This window comes from Mustela nigripes, chromosome 14 (genome assembly GCF_022355385.1).
Source record: "Mustela nigripes isolate SB6536 chromosome 14, MUSNIG.SB6536, whole genome shotgun sequence".
Classification (NCBI taxonomy): Eukaryota; Metazoa; Chordata; class Mammalia; order Carnivora; family Mustelidae; genus Mustela; species Mustela nigripes.
In genome coordinates, this window is record NC_081570.1 from 78,342,513 (window position 1) to 78,365,582 (window position 23,070).

The following is a 23,070-nucleotide window of genomic DNA, read 5'->3' on the forward strand; positions in this document are numbered from 1 at the left end:
TAAGAATTGGGAAATAAGATGAGTCATTTTTTTGTTTGTTTAATATATGGTATTAAGACAATTAAGAATTGGGAAATAAGATGAGTCATTTTTTTGTTTGTTTAATATATGGTATTAAGACAATTAAGACAAAATTTTAAGTTGAATCTATACCTCACATCCTAGTATGCCAGGGATATATTCCAAATAGATCAAAGGTTCGAATGTGGGGGAAAAAGCCATTAAAATACTACAGTAAACCCTAGGAGAATTATAACCTAGGCAGGGGAGTGGGGATATAAAATTCAAAAGCCTTAAAAAATTCTGATTACATAAAGATGCAAAATTTCTGTGTAGTAAAAATGACGATAAGCGGGCGCCTGGGTGGCTCAGTGGTTAAGCCGCTGCCTTCGGCTCAGGTCATGATCTCAGGGTCCTGGGATCGAGTCCCGCGTCAGGCTCTCTGCTCAGCAGGGAGCCTGCTTCCTCCTCTCTCTCTCTCTCTCTCTCCCTGTCTCTCCCCCTTCTTGTGATTTCCCCCTAAAAAAAAAAAAAAAAAAATTTAAAAAAAAAAAAAAAAAAAAATGACGATAAGCAAACTGAAAGACAAATGACAGTTCATATCATACTACTTATTCTAATTTTCCTAATACAGAGGATTTTAAAAAATAGTACAGAATTAGTTCACAAATAAAATATAAACACTTCTTAATTTGATGAATAAATCAACTTCATTTAAGAGAAATGTACATGGAAATTACAGTATCAAACCATTTTCTGACTTTTAGAATAAAAATTAGCACAACTTTTGCTGTGTTTTTCAAACTTTTTTGACTGTGACTGAGAGTAGAATTTCTTTTTACTCTGTAACCCAGTATACTCACACATACAAAACTGAAACAAGTTTCACAAAAGAATACTTACCATTATTACATGATGTACTGATATTTCCTATTTTTCACTTTTCTTTCTTTTTTGTTTTGTTTTCTAATGCTGACTGTAAGCCATTAAAAATATTTCTCTAGGTTGCCAGGAGAGAAATCTACAGTTTGGAAAACAGTTCTCCATTGAATATATATTGGCAATGGTTAGGATACTTCTGGTGCCCCACCTCATATCCTCTTGGCCTGTGTAATAACTCTAGCCCATTGCTGCAGGATCTACCTGCATATGCATATAGTCCGACAGCACTTTCCCTCAGCCACATCACACATATTTCTCACTTTCTGGCCTAAGTCCTCACTATCACTCAACACAGTGTACCTACAACTCAGTAATTCTGACACCCATGCAAACCTGGAAGTAGAAGGATGTTAACACCCCAGGGAATAAGCCTTGATTAATGGGAGGTGGAGCCAGTGGTCAAACATTACCTGTTTTGTCCCTAGGGCAGTCCCCAGCAAGACTGAGCCCCAGTTGCCAATAATAGTGAATGCTGTATCAGTGTGTGTCAAACTTTAATATATACACAAAACACTTCAGAATCTTGATTACATGTAGATTCTAATTCAGTAAGTCAGAGGTGGAGCCTGAGATTCTGTTGTGTTTAATGAGCTCCAGGTGATTCAGATGGTGTGGCTCACACTGAGTTGTAAGGACCTAGAAAACATATCCTTCCATTGACTTTCCCTCCTTCCCTGTTTCACTCCCCTAATACCTCAGATTCTCTTGGGATCATTTCCCAAAATGAACTATCTGCATACAAGCCTGTTTCTCAGGCTTAGGGGTTAGGCAGAACCCAGGCTAAGACAAGTAGTAATGATCCATTAATTCTGTTTCTAAGAATTCATCCTATAGAAATGTTCCCATATGTATAAAATAATTTTATTTACAAGATCTTTCATTACAACATTATAACAGCAAAAAAATGGAAATAATATAAATATAAGTAGAGGGTTGGTTGAGTGACTTACTGTACTGTGGGCTGTTATACAGCTGTTATAACAATAACAAGGCGCTTTACATTCAGATAAGAAAAATATTTAAGATGTATGCTAAGCATAAAGGGTGAGGATAGAGTGTCATTCATACTAATGCCTCCTCCATGAGAGTAAAATAAAGACAATATGATATATATTTCTTGTGTGTGTATGTATGAAATAACTCTGGAAAGATACAGAAATTAAATAATATTGATTGGGAGGAGGGAAAATGCATGGCTTGGAGACAGGAAAGGGAAGGAGACTTTTCTTAATACTGCCCTTTATATTTTGTTAAGTTTGGAGCATGTGTTAATTATTGGATTAAAATTTTTTGTGTTTGGTCTAGAAATGTATTAATTTTCTTCTCAGCCTTCTTTGAATGCTAACACTGAATGTTACATATTCAGATCAGTATTGGAATAAGATCACTTACCACCTATGTTATCATTTATGTCCATATTTAGTTTTCCAACAGGTTCTAACATAAATTATCACTATACTTTATATCTGTATTTTTTTAAAAATTGCCCTTGGAACACTGAAAAAAAATTAAATTATTGTCATAACACATAACATTGTGTATAGTAAGCACTTGGTAGCTACCTGCCAAGTTTATCTGAATACCCTGCATTTGGCTTCACCACCAGAACAGTGCCTACGGTAGAGCAAATTGCCTAAAAGCACAGTTATTCAGGATATCACCAGAGGAGGGAAGGGTGATGGTACTAAAAAATAAAAATAAAAAAATTATAGCAATGTATGATATTTTTACTCTAATAAAGCAAGGGAAATATATAATACATTTTAAAAGAATTCTTAGGAAAAAAATAATTATTGGTAAGTGGGTAAAATGTTAAAAGTTTTGTTGTTCAAGTAGAGGGTATTATGCTAAGTGAAGTAAGTAAATCAGAGAAAAACATTTATCATATGATGTCGCTGATACATGGAATTTGAGAAACAAGTCAGAGAATCATGGGGGAGGAGAGGAAAAAAGGAAATGGAATGAAACCAGAGAGACAAACCATTAAGAGACTCTTAATCTCAGGAAACAAACTGAGGGGAGGCGAGGCGGGTGGGAGGAATGGGGAGGCTGAGTGATGGACACTGGGAAGGGTAATGGCTATAGTGAGTGCTGTGAATTGTGAAAGACTGATGAATCACACACCTGTACCCCTGAAACAAATAACACATGATACGTTAATTTAAAAAAAAAAGATAAAAAATGTTTTGCTGTTTAAGGATTAAACTTAATTCACTTTAGGAATTCACATATAGACTCTCACCTCCTAGTGATGCTAAAAAAATGAACAAATATTTGAGGGTCTACTATGACCCAATTCTGTAGTAGGCCCTGGGGATATAGTGGTGAGCCAAAACAGACAAGGTTTCACGCTCAGTAAACATAAAGCCTACTGAGAGACAGATATGAATCAAGGAGTTGTGTTCATGATCAAATAATTACAAATGAGTCAGGTACTCTAGAGAAAAGGGACAGGTTTATATATAAAAGGAATCTGATATGGGGCTAGAAATCAGGGAAGATAGAGTTTGAGTTGAGATCTGAAGCATACAAAGGATGTGCAAAGTTTACATCATGCAGCCTTTGTTAAGAATTTCATTCTGTGGCTTCCAGATATTTATCAGCTATTGTTCTGTAACAGACTACTACAAAACTAAGTGACTTAAAATTACAGTTTATTATTTCTCATAATTTTGTGTATTAAGTGGGTGATTCTTTCACTGATTCTTCTGAGTTCCTTCCCACTCTGTGTGGTCTTTCTTAACCCAACTTCTTCGTGGCTTTGCGATACCAGAATTTCAAGAGCATAAAGAAAGAAGCTGCAGGGCTTCTTCAGTCCTTGACTCTGGAACTTGCACAGTATCACTACTTCTGTAAGCAGGTGAAAAGGCCAGTCTAAATTCAAGGGATGAGTAAATAAATTCCACCTCTCGATGGATAGAGCTACAAAGAACTTGAGGCCATGTTTTTCAATCTATTATAATCTATTGGGTAACTATATGTACTCATTAGTTATTTACTAAGCATTGTTTTAAGAACTAGAAATCAAATATGAACAAGATACAGTAATGTATGTATGTTGCTATTTTTTTCCTTTTCCTTGGAGCACATGGTATTTGTAAATTATCATTCTATCTTCCACAGGGATCACTATTCATGAATATTTTTTTCCCGTGGCATAAAAATGAATCATCAATAAATGAATAAAATATAAAGAGTCTTACCTAATTAGGAGGGGGAAAAAAATCACTGGAGACTATAAGTAATTTTTAACCTTTCTAAATTTATAATAAACTACATGTATTTTGTAGTTAGAAAAGAATTAAGGTTATGTCAGTGTAGCTGTACAGTTATGAATGATATCTATAAGCACAAAAACTAATCCAGTAGTGAAGATCTCAGGTCAAGTTTTTCTCTGTAGTTATATTATACCTCTGTTCTCAGGTTTGTTTTAGTGATCTTTTAGAGGTGGTTTGTTCCCAGCTCAAAGTTTGCCCTTTTGAATATTTCTTTGTTTCTTTTTTTTTTTTAAGATTTTATTTATTTATTTGACAGACAGAGATCACAAGTAGGCAGAGAGGCAGGCAGAGAGAGCGAGCGAGAGGAGGAAGCAGGCTCCCTGCTGAGCAGAGAGCCCTATGCAGGGCTCGATCCCAGGACCCTGGGATCATGACCGGAGCCGAAGGCAGAGGCTTTAACCTACTGAGCCACCCAGGCCCCCCTCTTTTGGATATTTCTGAATGAATGAATAAATAAATATTATAAGTAATGACAAAGACATTAGCTACCTGGAATTTTGTTTTTTGTTTTTTTTTGTTTTTGCAGAAAACATCATAAGAAAACAAAGGTATTTTATTTGCTTAGAAAGTTATATTATGAATAGTAATCTAACATTTTTTCCAATTTTTTTAAAATTGTAAGAATGATAAGAATGCTGCTTTTATTCTGATGGAAAGTGACAGGCTAATCATCAGTTTACCCAGAGTGAAGTGGACAGAAGTAGCACTGACTATGGCATCTCAGCTACAAGAAGAATGTATTGCCTTTATTATAGAAAACTTCTCCAAGATCATTCAAAGTGAAAATTTTGCTCTTCTCTTACAGGTACTATGTCTAAAATTATATCCTATATTTAGCCCCATCTTTGTGTTCTGATTACTGTTATGTAAGAGTTTTTAAACGCAGGTTGCCTTTGATTAAATTAGTGTGACTTAAATAAATTCCATAGCAGATGGCATGCTTGCATAGGATTTAGAGCAATGATGGACAGGATTTTTGGCTCACAAGATAATGAAGGCAGGAGGGGATGGGTTTGAATGCACTGGCAAGGCATAATGTAACTCTGGCCAGCAGTAACCCTCAATCAGCATAAGCCATATTTTAGAAACCAGTCATAAAGATACTGTTTTGTCAGTAATACAGTTATGATCAATGCAAAATTCTTGGTCTTATTGGGGACCCACTTGTTCTAAATGTAGTTATTGAATAAAGAACTTTGATTATTTATTTCTAGTTCTGTTTTTAGGACTATTTTGGCTTCTAGGGACAGTGTATGTGTTGTGTGCAGATATTTTTTTTAAAGGAAAGGGATTTTTATAATAAGTTATTGTTATCATAATTATGTAATTATAATAATTATTAACAGAGAAAATAAGTTTTCTGGTTGACTTCATATGGGCAGTTATGATGAATGGTCTGTTGTTAAGCCAGACTCTCACATTTCTTACACATTTCACATGTATTCCTATTAAATATAAATTTCTATGTTTTGTAGTCGCAAGCAATGAGCAGCACAGCTGATCTATTGGACAAAATTTTAAAAGCAATTGAAGAAAACATTACCACTGAGAATAGTTGCTCTCTTCTTATGGCTCTGGACATGTTACTGAACTCTGACAGTACAAAGGAAATGGTATTAGTGATGAAATCCATTTAAATGATATAATATTTGAATTGTTTTAAGATTTTAAAATATATGGACATCTTAAATGTTTCATGGTTCATTGAAACTAGATAATGGAGATTGGTTATTATCCCTACTTTCGTGTCTATTTGGAATTTTTCATAAAATAAAAATTTTTTAATTCCATTTACCTCTAAATAGACTTACTGTAAAAGTTCAGAATTTGGCAGTTTGACTCACTAATTCTAAACATAGTATGGTACTTAATATTAATTGGTATAGCATAACTCTAGTATTTCTCCTGTGTCGCTGTATTAAATTTCCTAAAATTAGAACGTATAGAAAAATTTAAATAATTTTAATCATCTTTTTTTATTTTATATTATTAATCCCTTTTTACCCTCAGAAAATCATATTTAAAATTGGATGGATTAGGAAAAAGCAAAATTAAAATAATACTTATTTTAAAATCTACTTAATCAATATTAGTAAGCTTATTGCAAATTATTGACAGTTTTTATTTGTTCAACAAGAATGATAAAAAATTTCATCGTATTTATTACTATTATATAGAGTATTTGACCTTGTAATGTCATAGTTGATTTGAAAAGGCTGTAGAAGATATTTATGTAAAGGCTATTGGTGATTTAAAATAATGTTTGGTTGCAAGGATAAGGTTTAGCTTCATGTTTACTATAAAATTCTGTTTTTGACGAGTAAGCCTTCATAAATAACATATACCCGATGATTTTAAAAATCTAAGTGATGACATCATTGATCTAGCTTAGGAGTAAGTAGATTCGGAAAGGAATAATGACTGGTTGCTATGACAATGTGGCTCTCACCAGCTGCTGATTTGTTGCTTGAACATAGGGTTTTACGTGCAAGATCCAGGCTCTGCGTGATAAGCTGTGGATCTTCCTGGTTCGGTCTTTCTATGCTGTTCGTCACACAGAAAGCTGGAAGCTGATGAGCACAGATGATCAACAGAAAATCCAAGCAGGTATATTAGCCGTGAGATTTTTTATTCTTATTTTATGATCTCTGTGATAAGAGACCTTTTGAGGGGATGCTAATAAGTGGTAGGATTAACATTGTTTGCTTCTGTTCAATAATAGCTTGCTATTTGAAACTCATGATAGTATGTTTAGGCAGTTTTAATAAATCATGCTTGACTGTTCTTGGAAAATGACTCATTTCCTTTATATATGTATTTATCAGTTTTTAATCCTACTCTATAGTAGCAGCAATGTTCCAACCAAATTTGCTTAAAAGCGTTTTTATAAAGAGGTTAAAAGTATAGGAAAATGTAATTCACGTAGAACATATTACCAAACATACTTTCTCTTCCTTTTTAAATATATTTTGCCTAAAGCTTTTCCATCTTTTGCATAATGTATCATTTCTTGTGGTTTTGTCTAAACTAGATGGCTTTATTTCACAATTGATTGGTTCAGTGATACGATGTGTGCTATTGCAGAATGTCCCTCAGGAGCCGCACAGTGCTCTCTGACATTTAATAGGTACCATTTAAAACATTAGCATTAAACAAAAGATGTGTATTGCTCAGAATGTATGTTTATTTCAAAAATATTAAGATAAAAATGTTGAGGGTGTGGAACTAAAAATGGCTTCATGACTATTTTTGGGTTAAAGCAGGTGCCTTAAAAAAATATTTGCAGATTCAGCAAGTATACTTTTAAAAACATTTTAAGAGACTATATTTTAGAAAGTGAACATTTTTTACTATAAAATACAAAAGCCATAGGTGATATATTCTTGATAGTACATAGATATGTTAAATTCTTTAATGGAATAGTCAGAATATGCTTTGCTCTGGCTTGCATTATGAACATAACATGATTGTGTAGCTGGATGTGAGCTGAGGAGCACTTTTTCAAAGAAATTCCAACAAAATAATAAAAGAAAAAAATCATGAAACAATGAAAATCAAGGTCTTCAGGAATTTGAGATTTTTTCCTTGTGAATATATCTGTACTGATTTTTGGATGACGGTTAATTTTTACTACAAAATCTATTCAATGTGAAGAAATAAGATCGGCATTGCATGAGTAGGTGTCATTCAGCTCTCTTCTGATTGGTAGTAAACTTTGTTTTTCTTCATTTTAGAGGATTTCATAGTTAAGTTCTGCCTTAAACAATATTTTTTATCTTTATTATATAAAGTGCTAATTACAAATACATACAAATACATATATACACACACATGTAAAACAAAATGTATTGGTAATTGTACTAATTGTCAAAAAGAACTTTTTAATCTATCCCATCAGTGTAATAATATCTTTTTTCTAATCTTTAGTATGTTGAATTATAATGAGTCCTGACTTATGGATAGTTACTGCATTGGGAAACCTCAGATAAAGGAGTGATTCTAGATTGTCTTTGTTACAGCATTTCTTACATTCTGATTGAGTTACTCACCTTTGGGAGAAATCTTATATTAACTTCTTTTTGTATAGGATTGTGCAAAGTCATTTGCTCACTATTAATCAGTCCTTATAATGCCATTTCTAGGATCCTGCTTTGTGTTATAGCATAGATCCTATAGGATACAAATAGAAGATGCAGTGGAAGTGTTACATATAATTTATTTTTCATCGGCTGTTTTAGTAAATATTAAATGGTTTTTTGAGATTGTATTTTTCCAAACTATGGTTTATATAGTTTGAAATATAACCCTCAAAAAAAAGAACTATATTAGCTGAACTGTATTTATAGCTCTCATCCCATTATTTCTTTATATTTTCCTGACGTCATTCAAATTCTTATTTGAAGAGAATAAAAACATGAGTTCTCCAATAATTGCTATATAAACCTGATGTAGAAAGTGAATTCTTAATGTAATTCTGAAAAGGACGGTTTGAGGATTGTTTCTTGTTTTATTTTCAACAGAACCTAATTTTTTTCTCTTTTCTTTCCTTCTTCCTCATGATATCTCTGCAAAAGCAGGAAATATTTGTAGTTAATTTCAGCAAAGTATTTTTACATTTTTTAGGATAGGATATGAGAAGGTTCTCATATTTAATGGTTTATAAAATATTACATTTGCCACAATCTGTAATTTTTTGAATTTAGAAAACTAAATGAAACCGATTATCTCTAAAATTTCACAGCTTGAGAAAATTCTGCTTTTTTGTAAATTTATGAATCCTCACGAGATTTTACATTTCTTACTTATTAATTTTAATTATGTAAAATCCATAGACACCAGAAAATAAGATTGAAAATGGGGTTCTTTAAAAAAAAGTTCTAAAATATAATGGAATTCCTTGCGTGTACTAGGTTACTTTTAACCTTTCTTAAGTTACTTCCATTAAAACATAACCTTTTTCTGCTAGCGTACTGTTTTCCCTCTACTTTTATGGTAATGATAGTATTTCCTATAAAAATAAATTGTTTCTTTCTACAGCTGCATTTGACAAAGGTGATGATCGAAGACTTGGCAAGAAGCCTGTATTCAGTAGTTCTCAGGTAAACTTTTAAAATTTCATGGGTCTGAATGAAAAAGGATGCTAAGTAATTTAAATTTTATTTTGTTTCAGTGATTATTTAAATGTATTCATTAAAGCCATTTCTTAATGAAAATAATTTTGAGTCTTTCTTCAATCAAGCTATAAATTTTTAAATGATGTGAATTTTTAATATCCAGCTGGCATAGGAAGTGAAATATTCTGCCTTTTTTATTTCCTTGAAAACCTTTTTGGCAACTAACATATTGAAGCTATTCCAACAGATCAGTAGTTGTCTAAAATTCTAGACCTAATTCAATGTCTAATTTTCTAATTAACCTACTTCTTAAAGAAGATTTTAGTTGTCCCAGTTTTCTCAATACTAAGATTTTAATTCACATAATACATTTTTGGTGTGAAAAAGGCAATTCATACCAAGAGTATAGTTAGTTGTGTTTTACTTTTAAAAGTTACTTGTTATATTTATATGAAGTATATGAAGTAGTCAAACTCAGAAAAACAGGAAGGAGAATAGCGGTTGCCAGGGGCTAAAGGTATAAGGAAAAGGGCAGTTTTTCAGCGGGTATAGAATTTCCGTTTTACAAGACGAGAAAGTTCTAGAGATTTGTTGCACAAGGTCTATATAGTTAACATTATTGTACTTCCCACTTAAAAATGGTTAAGATGGTAACTTTAGTCATTTTTTTTTTTTTTACCACTTCCCACACACAAATGACTTGGTATATTTGTTACAATCTGAGCCAATTTCTTCTGCTAAGCATGGAACACTTAGACTCCCCGCTGACCATTCTTAGGTATATGGTACAGTACCATATACTCTTAGGACATTTTTCTAAGAAAATACTCTTAGGACATTTTTCTCTATGTACTGATTCCCTCTGTGTTATCCTCAGTGGTTTTTTTGTTGTTGTTGTTATTGTTGTTTGTTTTTTGTGTTTTTTTAGGCTTCCCAAGAATTATTTTATCTGCCTTTCTTTCTGCTTTTCTACTCACTGTTATCAGCCAAGCTTGTCCTCTTTTCTTGCCTTAACAGCAAAAGAGAACAGTCTCATTGTTCTTCTTCCCCTCCTGACATTCAGGTGGCCTGGGGGTTTATACTGTTAACCATGGTGGGAAGAAAATAGGGTAATATTGTAATACTGTTTCCCTGAGAAAGGCAGAATACTGACAGGGGTGCTGGACTTGGGATAATAAGAGTTAAAATCTTGACTTCACTTTTTCTTTCTTTTCTTTTCTTCTTTTTTTTAATCCTTAGCTAGATTTTCACTGGTTTTGTGAGGGAGTGAAATGGAAAAGGTGTGGTCTCTATGAGGCCAGAAGACTGAGCACAGGATACAGGTTTCCTGGGGGGTCTTTTAGCTCCATTCTTTATCTTCTAAGGTGTTTTTTCCTACTGGGAAAAAACAGGGGCGGGAAGTGTGTGTGAGTGTGGGAGGAAGCCTCTTCAGCCAAGTGCAGGGATTGCAGCACTGCCGACCAGCACAGCTGCCAAGACAGTGCAGCCTTGATTTCGAGTTTGTTATCTCTGCCATCTGTGAGCTAGCTATCTCTAAAATGGACTAATAAAACCTAGCAGAATTCTTGGGGAAATTAAGTGAAATAATTTATGTGCAATTATTTGGTACATAGTAAGTGCTCAATAAGTATGGAATGAATAGATGTGTTTTACGAGATGAGATGAAATCTGGAAGTGGGAGAAAGATAGTGAGATAAGACAGAGAGAAAGGTTAAAGAAGAGTGCTGGTACTAGAATACTTAAGGTAATGTCTGGGACTTGTTTCAAAATAAAAGGGAAATTTATTATCCGAGTAAATGTTTTAAAATAAAAAAAAATAAAAATACAAGGGAAGTTAATATATGAAACAAAATTGGCCAAGAGCTGATTGCTGTTAAAGCTGGGCAATAGGTACCGGGGGTTCATTATACTAGTCTATCTTCTTTTGATTATGTGTAAATTTTACTACAATAAAAAGTTAAACAAAAACCAACAAACAGAAGGAATCATACTGGAACCAAAAGGGTGTCTAAGGGGAATTCTCTAGAGGATAGCTCTCTTTTCTCATTTTTCTCATTAGCATGTGGTCTCATTTTTGTCGGTAGCAGGCATCTTCCCACCTGGCCATTTGTATATAAGAAATATATGTAAACTTCACAGATGTAAGTTAGAGAATGCCTAGATATATGTGTATACATTGAATCCTCATCATGCTATACTATGTTAATATAAAGTTTCTAAAGGAGTATGGTTACCGCATATACTACATAGATCTCACCCATAGCATGATGCTTTAAAAGAGATAGATTCAGGGCGCCTGGGTGGCTCAGTGGGTTAAGCCTTGCCTTCGGCTCAGGTCATGATATCAGGGTCCTGGGGTGGAGCCCTGTATCAGGCTTTCTGCTCAGCAGGGTGCCTGCTTCCCCATCTCTCTGCCTGCTGCTCTGCCTACTTGTGATCTCTCTCTCTGTGTCAAATAAATAAATAAAATTTTTAAAAAATAAAAGAGTTCGATTCAAGGATTTGGTAGATTAGGTAGGATCACTTTTAAGGGTGAGAAGAAGTCTAAAATCAGAAGTCTGCCTGGTTTTAGGTATTAAAAATAGAGAAAGGATTTTTTAAAAAGATTTTATTTATTTATTTGACAGGCAGAGATCACAAGTAGGCAGAAAAGCAGTCAGAGAAAGACAGATTGGGAAGCAGGCTCCCCGTTGAGCAGAGAGCCCGATGCGGGACTTGATCCCAGGATCCTGAGATCATGACCTGAGCCAAAGACAGAGGCTTAACCCACTGAGCCACACAGGCACCCCTTTTTTTTGTTGTTGTTTTGTTTTGAGCTAAGATTTGATCAAGAAAACAAAAAATGAGGACCAAACCTATTTGAACTTTTATAAATATTACATAGAATCCTGGAACACTGCACTGAGTAGGACCAGTCTCTACCCTCTAGAAATAAATAATATGAAGCCCAGAGAGGTTAATAACTTCTTAACTATCCTAAGTCAATAAAGCTACGACAACCCAATGATTCCTTTATTAGGACTCTACCTCTCTTTTCCCTAAACTCAGACAGGTTATTTATTACTTTGTGTGTGTGTGTATTCCCACCCCCATATATGTTACCTTAGACAGATTTTTAATGTAAATGGAGGTTTTCTATATTCAGAAATATTAGCCCTTGATTTGTATATCAATATATTCTCAGGTTTGAAAACATGTGTCACATTTTCTTGAGTATCCAGTATGTTATGGGCACAGTATTAAGGGATACAAAGATGAAGACAGCATAGGCTCCTCCTTAGACCTTTGCAGTCTCATACAGCTTTTCAAAGAGGGGGCATATTTCATAAAGAGTGGCAATATAATCTTAAAATTTTATTCTGCACTTCCCAGCACTTTTTAAAATGTTGCTGTTCCCTTGTATAGCAAGGTTGATTATAACCAAAATGATACAGGCGCATTGTCTTCAGTGTCTTAACTGTTCTTCTCTTTTCCTCTTTTTTACCTACTTCACCTGTTTCTAGGATCCTTTTTCCTCCACTTTCTCCATATTGCTAGTGTTGTGTTACTATTTTGTTTCTTCCAAAAGCCAAACTTTTCAGATGTACTGTCTGTCTTGTTTCCCAGAGGCTTGCAGCCCAAGAGCCCACCCCCAAGGATTAAATCTTTAGTGATAAAATTTCAGACATTTGGAATAGGATTGAAGAGACAGTTTTTGGTGAAAATCTTTATAATGTACCTCAAATTATACCATATAAATGACTGCCTGCTTAAAGCAGTAAATCATGAGCTCAACTCCCACTGCCATCCCTACAAGCATGTGACCTTGGTAAATCACATATCAGCTTTAATCCCCAGTTTCTTGTTTATGAAATAGAGATAGCAACAGGAGCTCTCTCATAGGAGTGTTATGAATATTAAGTGGGATAATGCGTGAAAAGGGTTTTAGCATAGAACCTGGGAGTGAGCCTCAAAAAACATTGGACATTGTTATCATTGACCCAAGCCATCCTGACACCTTTAGGTGTTAATCTCTACCGTAATTTCACAAAGCTAAATAGTATGCCTTTTTAAAATAACATTGTCTTTTAATTTTTTATGCTGTATTTCAGATTCAATTAAGGTAATGTGACCAAAGACACATTCAAGTGATCAAAGATGATTCAAATTTTTTTTTTTTTTTTAAGATTTTATTTGTCAGAGAGAGAGAGGGAGAGAGATAGAGCACAGGCAGACAGAATGGCAGGCAGAGGCAAAGGGAGAAGCAGGCTCCCTGCAAGGAGCCTGATGCGGGACTCGATCCCAGGACGCTGGGATCATGACCTGAACCAAAGGCAGCCGCTTAACCAACTGAGCCACCCAGGCATCCCAAGATGATTCAAATTTTAAGTGGCCCTATATTGTAATGTGATCTTTACTTTCTCCTCTTTGAAAAGCTGCTTATTGAAACAAAGTATTGTAAGTCAAGTACTTCCATCAAGTTATAAAGAATTTTTTTTCTTCTTTATAGCAAAGGAGACAAGTTTCTGACTCTGGTGTTATAAAAAACAAATCTTGGAGAGGAAATACCAAGAAGGATTGTTGGAGTTATCCCTCTACTAAGCAAAAGATGAAATCTGATGGATTAGTAGCATCTGGTCATTCATCAAGTACTAATAGAAATACTATAAATAAAACTTTGAAACATGATGATTTAAAGGAAAAGAGTGGTACAAAAACAGCATCTAAGGTTACAAAAGAACTTAAAACTGGGGGAAAGAATGTTTCTGGAAAGCCCAAAGCTGTAATAAAGTCCCAAACAGAAAACAGTGATAATGCTAAGTCAGCAAACAAGTCGCCTAGACAAGCTGTGGAAAGGTGTGCAGCAGCATCAGCAAATGGACAGAAAAACTCATTAAATGAGAAAGGAGTGAGAAATCAGGAAGGGCACATTACAGGTGCCAGGCCCAAGGTACTCACTGGAAACTTAAATGTGCAAGCCAAAGCAAAGCCTTTGAAGAAAGTGACAGGAAAAGATTCTCCGTGCCTCAGTATCGCAGGAGCTTCCAGCAGATCGACCAATTCAAGTATGGAATTTCTGATTTCCACTGAATGTCTGGATGAACCAAAAGAAAATGGATCTGTAGGAGAAGAGAAGCCTTCTGGTGATAAACTGACCTTTTGTGACTCTCCAGGACAGAGAGTGAAAAACAGTGTGGAAAGTATCAAAACTTCTACTGTAGGTGGGTTTTAGTACTCTCACTTTTAATAGCTCCTGACAGTTAAAGTTCCCAGAAAAAAAATGATTCTGTAGTTGGATGTTTATTTAGTTTCAAATTCCAAAAAGCATTTATTTACATGTGTTCATGCAAACTGAGAGAAAATATACTTCTTCCCACATTAATGTTTATTTTTAGATATAGTGTCTGGCCAGTGAATTTATGCATGGCTTTTACATATTCAACGTTCTGTTTCATGATGGACTTTTTCTTAATTTACAGTGGTAAAATCTCGACCTGCTTCAAAAGTTACCAATGGAACTTCAAATAAAAAAGGCATTCAAGAAGAAACTAGTATAAATAACAAGTAAGTCTTCATTCACTATTTTACATGTACATTAGCTTTCTTTGCAAGTTAATTATGCGCTAACTTCTAGCTAAATATTTTTAAAACATCTTTTCTTCTTTGTTAGGGAATGTATTTATTTACACAATATTTTAAAACTTTATTAAAAGAAGATAGTGTATGAAAAATGATATATTACATTTGTGACACTTGATACGTATTGCTTTGTCATACTTGACCTGCAGGTTTACAAATTTAAAGACCTATGAACATAAGATTTTTCAATTTTTAGAAAAAAAAAAGATAATTTTTAATTTATTTGAGAAAAAAATATATTTTGTAATATGAGTCTTAAAATGTCATGTGTTGCTGAGTGCAGTACTGACTGCAAATCATTTTTCTTAGTGTGCTAAAGAAGGTCACTAACAAAGGATATAGTGATCCAGTACCACAGGCAATTTTAAAGAAAAAAGGAAATGGCAGTGGATGTGCTACAGCCCAACAGAGGACAAAAAATGCCGCATCTAATCTTGCTAAAACTCAAGGTAAAGCTGATATAGTCCTGGGTATTACTTCTGTGTTTGTTTAAATTGAATAAGCAGAACTCTGATGTGGAACTTTAGCAACAAATAAGAATATAACAGGGTTTCACTCGTTTTACATTTGTGTCACACTATAGAGATAAGACTTTACCCTTTTACTTTTAGATAAGTATTTTTAAAAAAGATTTATTTGAAAGAGCGTGGGAGCCAGCACGTAGGGGGAGGGTCAGAGGAAGAGTCCCAAACAGGCTCTGGAGGGCAGAGCTGTGGAGGAAGCAGGCAGATGGATCTCAGGGTCCTGAGATCATGACCTGAGCCTAAGCCAAAACCAAGAATGAAACCCAGGCGCCCCTATATAAGGATTTTGGTATTTCAGGGTGTGGGTTTGGTTTTTATTGTCTTTTATGAGAAATAATTAAGGGAGTCAATAATTTATCTGTATTTTTAGTCCTTTTATAGATTATGCCTAGGTTTCTTCAGTTTCATTGATATCTATAGGAATTCCACGTGCAAAACCAGCACTAATATTAGAGCCTTTTAAAAAGTAATGGTACAGTCTTGAGCACTGTGACATGTAGGGAAGAATTTTCCCTCTGTGCTGTGCCTGTTTTGCCATGTTCTAAGAGAGAAAAGCATACTGATCAGATTGCATAATGACATGCAGATGACATAACAACTGATTTTAAAATTAATTTGCTTTATGTATTAAGCATTCACATAAGTGTGAGCAGTTTGTAAAAACCTAAAAATAATTTTGAGTTAGATAATTAATGCTGAAAGTGAATTTTAAAATAAGCTAGAGAAAAATTATCCAAGTTTTAGTAATAAATATTAACATTTACAGAGGTTTGGCAATTCTGTTTCATAGTTTTAATTATCATCTCTAGGACTCAACCAGTGTAAACAAATAGATGCTCAAAATTAATCCTTGCCCTCCAATTAGCATTTTTAGTTTCCACTGTACATCTAAGTTGTCAGTCCAAATGATCTACAATAATAATGGTCTTGTTATGAAAAATAAATTAGTTTTGTTCATGTTTGACAGGAAAATAACCACAGTAATTTCAACATTTCTATTTTATATTTAGTTTGATGCTCCTTTTAGCTGTGTGGAACAGTCTTTTTCTCCAAAAAACTTCAAAGGGAAGACCCTTCCTGCTCTTTTGATATAAGAAAATCAGATTTTTCCACCCTCATATATTTATGCAAATCTAATTCTGGTGTAAGGATCAATACTCTTGAGGAAAAAAGATCCTATTTAAATAATTTTACTAAGATGCTACAGTAGTCCCCTATATTTGTGATAAAAATTTTTTTATTTTATCATGTTCCTGACACCTAATCTTCCATAGTCCATGTCACAGGTACATAATTTCTTGTTTATTTTATTTCTTCTAATGTAATTGAAAAACAAATACTGCATTTCATTCACAAATTGGAAAGTACTTTACATTTTTAAATTTTCTTTTCTTAGGATCTCAAGGAGAATCACCAAATTCAGTAAAATCTTCATTATCTTCAAAGAAGTCTGATGAAAATGTGACAAAATTGGACCACAATACAGCTGCAGATAAACAAACACCTAAGAGAAAACCTGTTAAGCAAGGACACACATCTTTGCCTAAGGTTAATGCAAAAATAGCGGCAATGCCTAAAAACTTAACAAATCAGTCTAAAAAAAGTGAAAATTTGAGGAATAAAGAGTCAAAACAGAAAACACTTCCTGGACAGGTTATATTACATACTCAGCCTTCTTCTCAAAGACCTTCAAAAAGTGAAATATGTGTTGTCCAAAAAAGTAAGCTTCATGATGTACATGATAATAATAATAAGGATGATATTTCTGAACAGAAGCTTCATGAACCTCTAATTAATGTCACATCAGAAATCAACGGTAGAGAATCATTCCAGTCATCATGCAAACCTGACCCACAAAAGCCATTAAACAATCAAGGAAAAGAGAAGTTAGTATTAGAATGCCAAAGTATTTCAAATCTGGATAAATCAATAAAACATGAACTAGAATCAAAACGGATTTGTTCAGATAAAAGTGAAACAAAATTTTCCAGCAAAGAATCAGATCAATACAACACAGCTAAAATACATTGTCTTTCTGATAGGAGTGATAACGTAGATCCAAAATTTTACAGCACCACTGTCCTAAAATCCATGATTTCAAATCACAGTGAAAACTCCTTGAACTCTAATCCTGTTTGTGATTTAGATTCAGCAAATGCAGAGCAAATCCATCCAGTATCAGATAGGGAGAAGCAAGGAGGGAAACAAGTTATAAACAAAAAATTAAGCACTAAATGTGTCCAAGATGTTCTACCATGTGTTGCTGAAAGGACAAATGGTACTTTAAATTCTGTCCAAGATAACAGAAAATCTAAAATTCATGTAGAAGAACAGAAAATTCCTAGTTACTTGTCTGATGACTCTGCTATGAGTGAAATCAAACATGCTACAGCAGACTCAGATATTTCTTCCAGCTGTGTTTTGGAACAAATATCGGGAAAAAATTCTCCTAAAGATATGGAAACAACAGAAACTCCAGAGAGCCATGAAACTCCAGAAATTCCCTTTATGAGCCACTGGAATTTGAGTACCAGTGGTCTGCATCAGAGAGAAAGCCCTGAATCTGACACTGGCAGCGCTACCACATCCTCTGATGACATAAAGCCCAGATCTGAAGACTATGATGCTGGAGGGTCTCAGGATGATGATGGGTCAAATGACAGAGGTATTTCTAAATGTGGCACTATGCTGTGCCATGATTTTCTTGGAAGAAGTAGCAGTGATACCAGTACTCCTGAAGAATTAAAAATATATGATAGTAACTTAAGAATTGAGGTGAAAATGAAGAAGCAAAGTAGTAATGATCTTTTCCAAGTTAATTCAACAAGTGATGATGAGATTCCTAGGAAACGGCCAGAAATTTGGTCTCGATCTACAGTAGTTCACCCTAGGGAAAAAGAAAATATTCGACGTAGCAGTGTCCAGTTTGCACAAGAACTAGATCAAGTTTCTTCCTCAGCAGATGAAACAGAAGATGAAAGATCTGAAGCTGAAAATGTTGGAGAAAATTTGTGTACATCTAACTCAGTTCCTCAGCAGTTTCAGGGAATAATTAATTTGGCTTTTGAAGATGCAACAGAAAATGAAAGCCACGAGTTTTCTGCAACTAAAAAATTCAAAAGATCAGTCTTACTTTCAGTAGATGAATGTGAAGAACTAGGATCTGATGAAGGGGAAGCCCATACTCCCTTTCAGCCTTCTGTAGATTCTCTTTCACCTTCTGATGTTTTTGATGGCATTTCTCATGAACATCATGGAAGGACTTGCTATTCCAGGTACACACAAGGAAGTGAAGGTAGTATTTTAGAATGTAAACAAGATAAAGGCAACAGTGTTTATAAAAACGAAAGCTCTCTCTTGGGTCCCAGTAGCATTGACCCATCAAGAAAAGATAAACAGAGTGCTTCAGCCACAGGAAAAAAGTTCACAGTAGATGTCCTGTTCAAAGGAGGCAGACAGCTTCTTCCAGAAGATAAAATAAACAGTGGAAGCAAGGTCGATAATGACTTTCAGCAATGCAGCAAACTCTCAGATAATGATATAAAATCTCAAGAAAGACCATGTCATTTGGAGCTTCATCAAAGAGAACCCAATTCTGACATACCAAAGAACAGCTCTACAAAATTTCTGGACTCCTGTCGGAGTCAACTTCTGCCTCAGGAAGGTCAAGTGAAAGAGAATCATTCTACAGCTACCAAAAAAGCTAATATTGCTTTATCTGCAGGTAATGTACAGAAATAGAAATGCTAAATCCGTAAGAAAATGAGTGTATAGATTTTAAAGTTGTAAGTAGCCCCAAATGTTATATTTTAGTTAGAATAATTAAGCAACAGATACAAATTTCAAATGAAAACTTAAATTTCTTAATAATATGAAAACTATCTAGTTAATCTTTATTGTTCACTTAAAATCCTAGTGCAGAGTTAAGATCTAGCAAAATTTTGGTAATTATTAGAGGTAATCTATTAAGAGATTTTACTTGAAATAATAAAGAGAAAAACTTAGTTTGCTATTACTTATTTATGTCTAATTTAACATAGAATTCTTGACTATTAGAAATTTTATTATACAATTGGATATGATTTATGGACTATGCTAGTATATATCTAAGAGGGCTGTGCAATAACTAAAATAATATAACTAAAAGCACTGAACTATTTTAACTAGATTAATTATTATAATTTATATGCATTTTACAGAGATTAAGACTTTGAGGATCACTATAATTCTAAAATTTTCAAGTAAAAAGATAAATTTCCTAAAAGAGATTATATTTAGAAGTAATGATAATATATGAAAAAAGCCCAGGCTTATTTCATATGTATAGATGATTTCCTGTCTAATTGTTTTGTGTGTTTGTCTTCCTTATTAAAATAATTTGAACTACATTTAAAATATTTAAAATATGCAATAGTGACTGACTGCATAGCTATTGTATATCAGAACTAAGAAAGACACTGATCAATAGCCCTTGTTCAGCAAAATCACAACAGTAGGGAGCTCTTTAAAGTTGTATTTTTTGTTTGTCCTTGCTTGCATCCTCTTTTGCATGTGCAATATACAAATAAGGCTTTAGATAAAATGTATTTATTACCCTTTTGGAACTGACTTAACTTAAAAATCACCATAAAATAACCATGTCTTTTTTTCTCTTTTAAGTTCATATTATAGTGAATTAGATACATGTGCGCATTCTATGTTTATGTTTAAATAATTTTTGTTTTCTGTATCACACATTTTAAAATTAAAGTATGGAGAATTACTGTTAGTTGCCTATGTTGATTTTGCTGCTAAACATCCTTTGGTGTTTTTGTTTTTTTTTTTAATATAGAAAAAGAAATGCCTCAATAATCTTGTCAATTTTGTATAAGTGTTATTTTTTCCATTCTGTTTTTTTTTTTTTTGGACTATAACTGTTACATTGTTTTAGTATTGTTCTACAAAACTCTGAGGGGTACCAACATGAGCAATTTTTACATTGTGTAGTATTATGAATTATTTCAGGAAACATAGATGATTGTGACACACTGGCACAAACCTACATGTATGACCATCGGCCTTCAAAAACCCTCTCTCCAATATATGAGATGGATGTAATAGAAGCATTTGAGCAGAAAATGGAATCAGAAACACATGTTACAGACATGGATTTTGAAGATGATCAGCACTTTGCAGAACAAGATTGGACACTATTGAAGCAACTGCTCTCTGAACAGGATTCAAACTTAAATATTACGAATTCTGTTCCTGAAGACTTAAATTTAGCACAGTATCTAATCAAGCAGACACTACTTTTAGCACGAGACAGCTCAAAACCTCAGGGTAAAGCACATGTTGACACTTTGAACAGATGGAGTGAACTAACCTCTCCCCTTGATGATTCCTCAGCAAGCATCACCATGGCTAGTTTTTCCTCTGAAGACTGTTCACCCCAAGGGGAATGGACAATTCTGGAACTGGAAACTCAGCATTAAGAGTATTAACACTTTGGAAAATTTTGAACTCTGCCACCACTTTATTTTTTGATGCTTATATTATATCCAAATAATTGCATTAGCCAGAGATAGACTGTCCTTAATATTGAGGGAGTCTTTCCAATTTGTTGAGGTAAACATAATTTGTTTATTAATATATCATATGTAGAAAAAAGTGTTTTTCTAAAATTTTTGAGCATGTTTTATTAATTATTAGAGGAATTAGTAGACTTACAAAGAAACCCTACAGTTTTCCTTTCCTAACTGATCATTAGTTCACTTGTTTATAATTCAAGGATTTAAAATGTGAATGCACAAGTAGATCAGTTCCTTTACTTTTTGCTCTGCATATGATAACAGTAATTTAACAATAAAAAAACTTGCTGTGCTTGTGTCAATTTATGTATAGTTAATCAGTGAGTAACATTCAAACTCAGGTTGGTGTGATTGAGCCTGATAACTGAATATTAGAAGAAACTTTCACTTTCCTAACAGTGCAGGTCCAGGAAATTGTGAAGTAAATGCACTTCAAATTTCAATCACATTGCTACTAAAACAGAGAAATGGAATCCTTTATAACTATCTTTTTTGGGACATATCCAAGGAGAGGCATATGCCCTTGTCCATTTGTTTCACCTATACAGACTTAAGAGTTAGTTAATTGCTCTTCATTTTCCATCCCATATTAGAGATGATGTTTTGGAACTATTCCAGCAATAAGCCTGCACTAAGTATTAATTTTAAAATGGGTACATGAGTCATTTGAGTAAGTTAAACTGTGTGTGTATGTGCACACACATACATATATGTTTGCTTTCTCCATGTGTCTATATAATCTGGTTCCTTATTTCCTGGATCACATTGTCTTTCAGTCTATAATTTTGGTAGCAAGACAAAGATAAAAATCTCTTCTACAAAATGGTACTGGAGAGCGAACGCTTGGATACTTACTTCATTATGTGGACATTGCTCTTAGGATGATAAAATTTAGTAGAATTAGCCTCTCTCAAAGATATGTAACTAACATAATTTCTCTAAAATATGTCAAAGAAACCTTTTGGTTTAGAATTCCTTTTCTAAAATAACGGTTTTCACAGGGCACCTGCGTGGCTCAGTCGTTGGGGGTCTGCCTTTGCCTAGGTCATGATCCAAGGGCCCTGGGATCAAGTCCTGCATCAGACTCCCGCTCGGCAGGAAGCCTGCTTCTCCCTCTTATATTCCCCCTGCTTATGTTCCCTCTCTTGCTGTCTCTCTCTCTCTCTCTCTGTCAAATAAATAAATAAATAAACAAACAAACAAAATAATGGTTTTCAACAAATTAACAGAAGAGTGAATCTGTATTTTGAATAGCTACAATCACATTAATGCGCAATCATTTATTTTTATATAATAACAATTATATTTTAGCCACTAATCTGTTACACCATAAATTTGCCAAGCGTCTTTTGTTTTGTTTTGTTTTTTTACTATATATTCTTTTTTTTTTTTTTTTTTTTTTTTTGACAGAGCGAACACAGCGGGCTGAGTAGCAGGTAGAGGGAGGGGGAGAAGCAGGTGCCCTGCTGAGCAAGGAGCCAGTTGTGGGTCTTGATTCCAGGACCCTGGGATCATGCCCTGAGCCAAAAGCAGTTGTTTAACCAACTGAGCCACCCAGGCACCCCAAAGCCAAGCCTTTTTAAACTAGAAGCTCTGTAGGGGGAACTCATTCATTCGGTCAAGAAACAGGCATTTGTTCTACGCACAGAGGTACAAAGATAAATAAGGTTTGATTCCTGTTCTCCACTCAAAAAAAGGAGTGTTCAGTTTCTAGTGAGGGGGGAAACCATGTAAGAGGTTAAAATATAGCATTGTAAGAACATTGTATTTTCAAGCCAGGTGGGAATTTAGAGATTAATCTAATCCCTTCAAATTCCAAAGAATTCCGAAGCCCATGAAAGATTGTCAAAGGTCCCACAATTAATTCGTGGACTACAACCTAATATTTCTTTTTTTTTTTTTAAAGATTTTATTTATTTATTTGACAGACAGAGATCACAAGTAGGCAGAGAAGCAGGCAGAGGGAGAGGAGGAAGCAGGCTCCCTGCTGAGCAGAGAGCCCGATGTGGGGCTTGATCCCAGG

At 34.2% G+C, this 23,070-nt stretch overlaps 1 protein-coding gene across 4 annotated transcripts in view; it reads left to right on the forward strand.

Annotated features, from left to right (window-relative positions):
* BTBD8 (BTB domain containing 8) overlaps positions 1-21,349 on the forward strand; it is a 107,072-nt gene extending 85,723 nt beyond the window's left edge. For all 4 annotated transcript variants that reach the window (XM_059375374.1, XM_059375375.1, XM_059375376.1 and 1 more), the window contains 9 exons: positions 4,843-5,025; positions 5,696-5,833; positions 6,698-6,827; positions 9,258-9,319; positions 13,824-14,535; positions 14,794-14,878; positions 15,263-15,402; positions 16,874-19,201; positions 20,482-21,349. In XM_059375374.1, coding sequence (XP_059231357.1) covers positions 4,843-5,025; positions 5,696-5,833; positions 6,698-6,827; positions 9,258-9,319; positions 13,824-14,535; positions 14,794-14,878; positions 15,263-15,402; positions 16,874-19,201; positions 20,482-20,951 — 4,248 coding nt within the window. In that variant the 3' untranslated portion in view covers positions 20,952-21,349. The remainder of the gene's footprint in view (positions 1-4,842; positions 5,026-5,695; positions 5,834-6,697; positions 6,828-9,257; positions 9,320-13,823; positions 14,536-14,793; positions 14,879-15,262; positions 15,403-16,873; positions 19,202-20,481) is intronic.
* Positions 21,350-23,070: the final 1,721 nt, after the last annotated feature.